At 42.3% G+C, this 10,446-nt stretch overlaps 1 protein-coding gene and 1 long non-coding RNA gene across 2 annotated transcripts; both read right to left on the bottom strand.

Annotated features, from left to right (window-relative positions):
* LOC110930136 lies at positions 1 to 6,293 on the bottom strand. The gene is made up of 14 exons (XM_035987605.1): positions 5,718 to 6,293; positions 5,439 to 5,624; positions 4,979 to 5,222; positions 4,733 to 4,900; positions 4,359 to 4,631; positions 4,034 to 4,282; positions 3,836 to 3,904; positions 3,413 to 3,520; positions 3,100 to 3,321; positions 2,564 to 2,921; positions 2,392 to 2,439; positions 2,065 to 2,246; positions 658 to 939; positions 1 to 520 (listed from the first exon to the last, which is right to left on the bottom strand). Exons 1-12 carry the CDS (start codon positions 6,291 to 6,293, stop codon positions 2,093 to 2,095), a joined length of 2,655 nt encoding a protein of 884 aa, XP_035843498.1. The 3' UTR covers positions 1 to 520; positions 658 to 939; positions 2,065 to 2,092.
* A 72-nt stretch (positions 6,294 to 6,365) lies between these two features.
* On the bottom strand, positions 6,366 to 7,400 carry LOC110930135. The gene is made up of 3 exons (XR_002587656.2): positions 6,968 to 7,400; positions 6,637 to 6,732; positions 6,366 to 6,523 (listed from the first exon to the last, which is right to left on the bottom strand). It is a non-coding gene; the product is annotated as an uncharacterized LOC110930135 (long non-coding RNA).
* Between the last annotated feature and the right edge of the window lie 3,046 nt (positions 7,401 to 10,446).

Here is a 10,446-nt window from a genome sequence, read left to right as displayed (position 1 = left end):
AACAAAAAAGGAAAGGGAATTTTTTTTTTAAAACCACCCCCTACTGGGTGTTTTTAGTCAACCAACATGCGGTTGTCCTAGTGACCCACAGAAACACATCTGTCAATCGTCCCAAAACAAAAAAGTCATTGTCTAAGCTTGCTAAAAACCACCCCAAAAGACGCCCAACCCATAATACCCCCATTCAAAAAAAAAGTGACTGGCTAACATGTCAGAACAATGACTACACAAACTGCAACCGATGTCGAATGACGTCGCCATATTTGTTCACGGGGGACAACATTATCTCCGCAGCATACCTTTTGCGTAAGTAATTGCACTGGACTTTTTTCCGCGCCCCGTAGACACTAAACCCACAGAAGAAACTTCGCCTGGAACCCACAAACTGTTCCATATGGCGCATTGCGAATATGCCGGACTCAACAAACGGCGCTACAATTCTGCGGGTTGTAGACCATGGAAGGTCCTCGCGCATAATGAGACTCGCTTGCATTGCTGTCGCTTTGGGATGATTCACCAACTTCAAGTAATCGACAAAAATATCTTTCTGCGGGCAAGGGGAAAAAAAGTCAGACGTAACACGACCTGAGCTTTAATTATACCAGAAAGGACAAAAATACAATATCAGTACTAGGAAAAAAAACATGCAACACATACCACTTTAAACGGTGTTGACTTCATGATATAGCTGTCGTCATCCCTTAACAATGCCCCAGACCCCCTGTCGCCCAAGTGGTCAACGAGGTGTATGCACTCGGCCTCCAAATCAAAAACTACAAGGTAGTAGTGGTCTCCCTCTAGCATTGTCACAAAGACCATGTCGAACGCTCGCAGGTCCAGCAGGTGATGTCGCCCGGCCAGGCTACTCTTGAGCCCACATTCAAACGCAGACACGCGACCCCCATCAGGGTCTGTCTCCAAGCTTAACATCCAGTCAACCTGCATAATTTTTTATTTATTTTTTTTTACGGCATAATTTTTTTTTACGATTTATTATTTTTTTTTACGGCATAAGGAATACGCAAAACATATTAAGATTTTCGTTTTACCGTTTACGTAAAACTTTTTGTATTGTTGCGCAAATTACAAAGTTTTCTTTTTTTTTACGGAAAACCCTTTTACTTTTTACATATTACGCACATTTTAAGCGGTTTTATGCTTAGCGTTAAATTTTACGGAAACCTTTTTTACGCAAGAACTTTACAGGTAAAAAAAGTTCGCAGAAACCTTTTTACGTAAAAAATTTACGGAGACCTTTTTTTAGATTACCTTTTAACGGAAACCGTTTTACGTATAAGGTTAGCGTAATATTTTTTTGACGGTTTAGGCAAATTTTTACGTTAACCGTTTTATGGGTTACGTTTTACTTTTTACAGAAAAAACCTTTTTAGTTTTTCGCGAAACTACGGTTTAATGAAAACGTAATTTTTACGGGGAACTTTTTGCGGTTCAGGCACAAGTTTTTACGGTTCAGGCATAATTTTATGCCACCATGCTTCGGCCCCTAGCTGTATGCGGGCTGTTTTACTTTTGTACTTTTTTTATTTTTTATTCTTTTTTGCTAATTGCGTACGTTTACTTTTTACAGTTGTTGTTTTACCTTTAAGAAAACTTTTTTGCGGTTTACACTAAATTTATGTTTCACCCGTTTAACTTGTTTATGCCAAACTTTATACGGAAAACATTTTTTAAGGTTTACGTTTTACCGCTTACGTAAAAGTTTTTTGTTATGTTCGCAAATTACAATCTTTACTTTTTTACGGTCCCCTTTTTTAGTTTTTACAAGTTATGCACATAAAAAGTTTTTTTTTTTTACAATCTATACCTTTTTACGGAACCCTTTTTTACTTTTTACAAGTTATGCACATAAAAAAGTTACTTTTTACAACTTATGCACATAATTTTTTTTACGGGCATAATTTTTTTTACGGCATAATTTTTTTTTTCCTCTTACGGTTTACGTAAAAAAGGTCTACTTGTGTTCTGCGAAAATTTGTAAAAAGGTCATCTCAACAAGGATTGTACGTTTTATGTGGGAAAAAAGGTGTACGCTTAACATCTTACCACGGCTGTGTGGACGCAAAACAAGCGTCTAGGCATCCCGGGGGATTGAAAATTTTGGGTCACCGTTGAGGACGTGCGCCCATGCATCGACTACTGACCCGGCTACATTGCTTCCAATCTCCAGGGATTGAAGGGCTATAGTTTCCACCCGTGCCCCAAACATGTCTTCAAACATCACATATCTACGGGGCATGAACAAGAAGGAAAAAAAAAAGTTTACAAATTTAAAACGGGGAATTTCCAGAAGTTTTCATATCAGGTATGTTTCCTAACAAATATCCGACCGATAGGGTTCTTCATAAATTTATTTTCGATTGGGTAACTTACGGAAAGTTATCGCATGCATCGTCCGGGTTGACCTGTATGGATGGATCACTGCGAAAAAAAAAACACATAAAAAAACCCGCTTATCCGAAAACATAAAAATCATTTTTAGACTTGGTGTAAAAATGGCGACACGAGCGCGGCATAATAAATCGTGGTTGTTTATCTTTTTTACCTCTCGGTCATTTCAAATAGTGCTTGCTTCAACAGCCCATTCTTTGTCCGCTTACGGAAAAGCAACCGCCATGCCGAAAGTTCCAGCGTCGTGCTTTGTTTTGGGTCTATCTCGACATCATCAGGGTTGGAACGCAAGCGCGGCTTCTCGTGAAACGCTCTGATTGGTCTTGCTTGAATAGGCTCCGTTTGCTTCGAGTGCCCCCCAGTCCCCGTGCGCTTACTGCCCTCTGCCATGTCGAACGGGCCCCGGGTTGCAATAGGGACCCAGCCGCAGATATCAGCTCCTAAACGTCTTCTTGCACCGTCGGTGCCGCCCGCACCACCACTACGTACGGAACCCGATCCGGCCTCATTACCTGCTGGGTGGTGGGGATTACACAGGAAGAAAACAGAACGAGAGACAAAAAATTAAGATACATAAAAAACAAACCATTCCCTACGTAGCGCAAGGAAAATGAAAAAAAATAAATAAAAAATATTAAACAAAGGTGATAAGAAAGTGATTTGTTTTTTATACAGTCACGGCGCACGTACTCGAGTTTTTCCCGTTTGGCTGCCGCTCACAAGGCACACTCTGCGATATCCCCAGACTGAAACTAGGTTGGCTACCCGACGCAACATCAACCTTCGTAGGGGCCTCACCTTCGCGCACCCATGACTTGAAGCTTAGAGGGCTTCTGACAGGGCTAGATATGGTGGCCGACACGTCCAGATCATCCGAAGGCCCGGGTCCGAAGTCAGTCTGGACACCTGCTACTGGTTGGTGGTTTGGCACAGGTTAAAAAAAAATTAAAAAGAAAGGACCAAAACGAAAATAAGAAACATAATAGCACCCCACGGAACGTACCAGGTGATTTTTCGCCTGCTCCCGCGCCACACGCTACTTCCTGCGAGATCCCCAAGCTAAAACTCGGCTGGCTACTGCCCCCCACCCGGCTTCTGCCACCGTCAACACCTACGGGAGCGATAATAAATAGTTAACACATGAAGGCCCACATTTTTACCGTGTTTAGACATTAAACCCAAATAAGAAACGTGAATTGGTATTTTTTTATATACACTCCACTGTGCGTACCCACGGGCTGTTCCCCCTCGCAAGATACCCCGGGCACGTAGTCTGCTGCACGCAAGCCCGAGGAACAGCCTGCGCTGACAGACGGGGGCCCGATAAGAAGCCTCGCGGCAATTGATGACTTGGTCCAGCCTCGCCCCCGCCCAACAGACCCAACCCCCAGTTCCATCGTCGAACTGCGATTAACAACCGTCTCACCTCCGCCAGTCTTAACGCTCACTTGCACCCCTTCCGTTGTCACGCCATCAGTCCGTTCAGCGGCCACCCCTTGGTTAGAAGCACAAAAAACTCATGCATCAGAGCATTTTTTACTAGCTTGAAAAAAGAATAAAAATTAAAAAAGTACAAAAATGTTATAAACAAGTTGAATCCCATTTATTTTTTCTGGTCACATACCTGTTCCAGGTTCTGAAACATTTTCAATTTCGGCTGCGAGCCTGGGTGATCCAACCAACGGAGCAAACAGCCCGCATACAGCCAGGGGCCGAAGCAATGAGGCAGCCTGCTGCTGCAAAACGTCGGCGGCAGGTGGGCTCCCATCAACATCCGCCTGTGCATTTTCAACACCGTCGTCGACGGTTGCGCCCGTTTCTTTGTTCCCATCATCGGGCGTGGCTTCAGGACCGCCCGTAACGTCACCCGAGTCTGAAAAAAAAGTAAACAAAGGAAGTGGTTACCCAACAGGTCCATTTCTTCCATTCATGGGGCCTTTTTTCGTTACCTGACTTGCCAACATTCGCCGGGCTCTCAACATCCGAGCGCCCCACTCTCGTTTCGACCGGCACGCTAGCATCGACTTGACTGTTATCCCCCAAGCTCACTGTACCCTGGCTGTCAACCGCCAACTGGTCTTCCCCGTGATTCACCCCCTCCAAACTTTCAGCCTGCTTGTACCCAGCACCGCCACTACATGCGGTAACAGCCCCAACATTGCCCATATCTGGTTCATCGGCGCCATCGTCGGCATCGTCTCCACCCGCAGCGCCACGCGTCCCTAATATGAAAATACATAAACACTTTTTTTCACAAAGACAACAATTCCAATGGAAAAAATTCGAGGGGGCGTTTTGTTTACTCATTTCCTTCTTTTATTACCTGGAAAGGTGTCACAGACTATGCTTACATCTCTCAGGCTCGCGCCGTCCCCCTCTACTGCGGTTTTGGCGATACCTGCTATCAACACATTTAAATTACACTCTTCGTATTCGTCGGCAGAATCAGAAGCAACATTTGTGTCGTCTTGCGCCGCTTGCTCAACCCCCTCTGCATAAAAAACAACGTGGTAAAAAAAATGCACCTAGCGTAGCCAAAAAAAAAAAAATAAAAAAACAATTCAATTACCTGCTAGGGCGGACGGAGGGCTGGAAGAACCCCCGGCTGTTCTATTCAGCATGTCGCCTTCCTCGAAGGTCTCTAATCCCTCATCCGGCAGACATGGCAACATGTCTAACACTTCGAGGTATTTCCGCTTCAACCTCCTATGATCCTCGTTGTCCGGATCCAGGTTCAACCGATCGCTTAAGGTCTTCTCTATTTTGGACCTTAAAGCAGCTAACTCTTGTAACCATTCATCCACAATGCTCGCCTGCCCGCCCATACCGTCATCGTTAGGGTTTTTACAATTCACGTAGAACTTCCATTTTTTACGAAAAAAGTGTTTTGTGGTTCCTACAGGTTTATCGTTGAAAACGCTATGCTTTTAACGGTCTATGTAAATTTGTTTTAAGGCTGGACCAACAATAAACCAATTATAAGGAAATACGGGAAAAAGGGGATACCAAAAATTTAAATATGGTCATACCTGTTCAGCTCCACCGTTTTCAGCTGGGGCCTCACTTAGAGGTTTCACCCGTCCACGCCCGAACCCTCCGTTCGCTATCTCGTAGTCCTGACGACGCGTCAAAAGATCTTTTGTCCAGTAATGAAGTGCGCGGACCCCAACGCCGGTGTTGCACGCTGGCTGCTGCGTGCAGTCTACATACAACAACTGTAGGAAAAGATAAAAACACAATAACATATAAACGTAAACTTTTAATAAAAAGAAATCAAATTAAAACATAACGACCAAACACATGCTCACCGTCAGGACCGTCAACGGCCCAACCCAGCAACACTTGGGGTCCGATGGCCTCCATTTTTTCTTACACTTCCTCAAACACTCGATAATGAATTCACACCAATTGTAATCTTCGTATCTTGTTTCCGCTGTCAAACGCTTCAAAATCTTGTCTTTGACATAACCGTTCTGCTGTGAACTGCCCATCGCAGTGAGGAAAAGCAAGGCAAAATCGGTACGAAAAAACGCCATGTCCGAATACGTGTCCTTCTGTATTTCGGCCGAAATCAATGAAGGGGCTTTGTAAGTTGTTGGTGGGAAGCGTGCCCGCCACGCCTTCAACGATGGAGGAAGCGTCTTGGCTACCTCGACATCAGCAAACCTCAAACCTGTGTTTCGTATCCCTAACAATTTGCTAATCAACCCCGCGTCAACCACCAGGCTGGCGTTACCTATGTTTAACGTCATCGACTTCGCATCAAAACTATCCACCACATGGAAGGCTAACTTCTCAGGAATCCCATTGACACTCAGACCTAACAAGCCCCCGAAACCCATTGCCTTAATAGACTCTTTCTGACGATCACTTAAAACCATCATGGCACTAAATAATTGCTTCGGGGAAGATCGTGTATTCAACGCTGGAATCTGTTGTTGTGCTGGTTGTCTGTGTTTCTTCCTCTTTTTCGTCGGGGAGCCACAATAGTCCGTTTGCTTCCGCTTCGTTATCTGCCGTTTGATGTTCGCCCGTGGGGGCGTGACATCTTCTTCGGTCGAGTCAAAGAGCACACAAGCGACATGACTATTGCGCTGACGCCGGGACCTCGTGCCTACATGTACGCGGGAGGAAAAACATTTTATGTACATTTAGGTTTTCATTTTACACGTGGTGTAAAAAATCCAGCTGTTAATTACGTAACGAAAGAAAACTATCTTTTCTCACCGGAACTAACGCATATAACATCTGGTTCTAAATTTGTCTTCCCCTTCCCCCGGCTCAAGCTTCTGGTATGTGCAACCATTTTTTCCTTGTAAACACCTACGATATATAATAAAATACTGAATCATCGCCAAAATATACAAAACCCCCCCGGAGGATCAAACCCCAAACCCCATTCAATAAAGGACCCCAACACCGACCCCCCGCCACCCAAACATCCGCTACATAACTTGAAACAACCCACATTCGTTCCCAATAAAAATATCCAAAAGAATCATTCAAAAAACCCTATTACAGAATTCTCACTATTAAAAGGAAAAGGAGAGACACCAACCTGTTAACGTTTTTTCTCCTGGATTTGAACCTAGGAGTCCTCGCCGTTTCAAATGTGGACGCCGAAATCGGAATCGCCGAACGAATTTTTGGGTGTTTCTTCGTCGCCTAAGAGAGGAGAGCAAATAGTTTCTCTAGGGTTTGATGTTTTTCTGATTGTTTATGACGAAGATTGGAAGAAGGCAAGAAGTAAACATAGAGAATTGAAAGTTTTTAATATTTGATTAGACATGCATGCTGAAATGTGCAGGATATGACTACTGGCATTAAAATTAGTTTCCATAAATACCCTTTTGTGAATAAAAAAATCAAAATCATAAAAGACAAAAAGAGTTGGAAAATATTTTTATATTCATTTAATCTCATCCATCCATCATGTTGATCTAAGGGCTAAAAACTGGTTCCCATGGTTCTTACAACTAGAGGTGGTTCTCATTTTAGCGGTCCCCTATATATATATATATATATATATATATATATATATATATATATATATATATATTTGTGTCTGTTGATTTGTTTGCCGTATTTGGAATTTCAAATATGTTTTAACTAATATTTTGACCCCTTGCGTGTTTTGACGCCGTCGAAACCTAAAGTAACTTGAATTTATATAGTCAAGTATTTGACCCGACTCATTTCCGAACAAAATTTACGCCATAACGCAGACCGACTGAAATGCACATAAAACTAAGCACGAACACGTATTATATTTAACCCGACTCAAAAAAATTATGTCAAACATAAATCAACTTGGATTTATAACGAAACGAACATAAAAATAAACACGTAAGAAAATAATATTTTTAAGTTAAAGAATAGTACCGCGCATTGCAACGACGTCATAACGTAAAGTAACTCGATACGTATTATATTTGACCTAACTCGTTTCCGAACAAAATTTATGTCAAAACGTAGACCAACCGACAACGGACATAAAAATAAGCACAAAAACGTATTATATTTGACTCACATACATAAAAATAAGCAAGTAAAACACAAGAGGGTCAAAATGACATTTTATAAAGTTGACGGGGTGTAAGTTTCATTCATGGAAGTGAAGGTACATAAAAAGAGGAAAAAAAAACTATATATAAAAAAGCAAATCGCTAAGGGACATTTACGCAACGATAAATACACCATATCATGGCGATATATTCAAAAGTTACCGAAAAATTATTGGTTTAGTTCGTTACAGCATCGACACTAACCTACTTATGACGGTAAATATGAAATTTAGAAAAACAATACGCTGAGTTGAAACTAAAAAAACGACAAAAAAGAAAACCTTATTTGAGTTTAGGTGTTAAATATGTCATTACCAAAGTTGATGGACCGTGTGAATGTGTGATAAATTTATTAAATATAAAAGGGTGCAAATGAAAACTATATACTAAGTGCCACATGTGTGCTTGCCCAACCAATAAGATCATTTCTCTCTCGTGACCATTTCACAAACCATAAAAACACCAATTCTTTATTCTCTCTACTCTCTCCTGCCCATAAATTTCTCTATCTTGCCCTCTAAAAAACAAAATACCCATCAAATATTTATCTCCTCTCTCCTACATCACACTCACAAACCTTTCTTCCCTACATTTTTTCTCACATACACCACTACATTCTCTCTCCTCCACCTCACACTCTCTCCTTAAAAACACGAAAAAATACCTCTATTGTGTATGCTCTCATTTTTTCTCATTCTTCATCACATACATATTCACACTCTCTCTTCCAACTCATCACCTCTCTCCTCCGCATCATCTTCTCTCTCCTTAAACTACCAAAAAAACAACCTATTGTGGATGCTCTAAAAGCAAAAGAAAAAACAACTTGGATGTCATTATCTAAGGCCGTGGGGTATGGGGCGGGGGTTTGGGCGTGGGTTGAGGTAAAACGCCCAAGGCACCACCCCGGGTGGGCTTGGGTTGTGGCGTGGCCCCTTGGGGCTTGGCTTTCAAGCCGGGCGTGGGGCGGTTTGGCCAAGCTAGCTGGCGGACTATCATTTGCTCACCCCACCACGTTAGGCTGTCACCCCGCCACGTCAGGCGGTCAAAATTTCAAATTTTGAATTTAAAATTCAAACGGTCCCCCAATACCACCAAACCGCCACCCCGGTCTCCCAAAACGACCGCCACAACCTCAACGCGTGCCAACATAAATGGCGCGAGCTACGACCCAAGCTCGACCGTTTCAAGGCTTACTACGAAGCGGTTCCGAGCGGCAAGTTGAGCCACGAGGACCGGGTGGCGGTGGCGAACATAGAGTTTCGAGGAAAGGAGCGAAAGGCATTTGACAAGATCGACCTTTTTGAAATTTATTTAACGCTCTAGGTTTATTTTGTAATTTTCATAACTTATGTAATTTTTAGGATTATGTAATTTTAAATTTTAATGAAGTTGTAGGTTTTTTTTTTATAAATGTTGTGTGATTTTTTTAAAATTTTTTGTAATTTTCTTTTTTAAATTTATGCCACCGGTGCACCCAACCCAAGCCCAACCAACGCCCCGCCATACCCCGCGGACACGTAACCAGGCGGTGGGGGGGCTCCCTTTACACGTGTTACCAAATGCCCAACCCAAGCCCCACCATACCCACGGTCTAAAAGATAAAAGGTATGTCTTAGTTACTATTAACTAAGATACCATATGTTATATTAACTAAATCACCAAAATCTATATGTTTATACGATACTGGTGGGAATGTCCGCGTGTTGCGGCGGATGTCCCGACTGATTTCAGATTCAATTATAATTTCTATTAAAATTACTAACTCCAATAGCTCTAAATTACCATATTGCTCCTTGACCTCGAGACTGCTAATATCAAAATTTTTCAATGAGTCCACATTACGGTTGTCCCATTCAGGTGAGTGCACCCTACTTGGACCGATTCCGAACCCACTAATAACTTAAAGCGTTTACCTCTTCCGCAGCCTTAGACAAAGACACTGGCACCCAGTTAAATATTGCATCACGCCACAAACTCCAAATGCACATTAGAATGACAACATAAAAGGCTTTCAATTTTTCCCCAAAATTGTTAACAAAGTTGCTCAGCTTCAACAAATCTCTCAACCCAAAAGCGTAAATGACAAAAGTCTTGCACCATTGAGAGATCAATTGCCACATCGTTTGAGCAAACGAACATAAGATACAGATGTTCACATGACTTCTCCATCTCGCCACAAAAGACACATAGATCCGCCGACACAATTCTTATGGGTATCCTGTTTTGAACCGCTCTCCAAGCCACAATCGCCACCTTCTTTGGGACCCAACTGTTCCACTGAACTCCAGGACCGGGTTCTCTTCCACCGCCAACGGGCCTTTTGTGCCTTCTGCATTATTAAACACAACAAAATTAGCCTCTACTTATAACATCACAATGATAATTCAAAAATTATTATATAAATTTATATTATATGCTTAAATGATAGGTAAAACATTATATCAAAATGTTGAGCCACCTGTTGACGAAG

This window comes from Helianthus annuus, chromosome 3 (assembly GCF_002127325.2).
Source record: "Helianthus annuus cultivar XRQ/B chromosome 3, HanXRQr2.0-SUNRISE, whole genome shotgun sequence".
Classification (NCBI taxonomy): domain Eukaryota; kingdom Viridiplantae; phylum Streptophyta; class Magnoliopsida; order Asterales; family Asteraceae; genus Helianthus; species Helianthus annuus.
The sequence above is the reverse complement of the archived record's forward strand: the minus strand, read 5'-3'. Positions and strand labels throughout refer to the sequence as shown.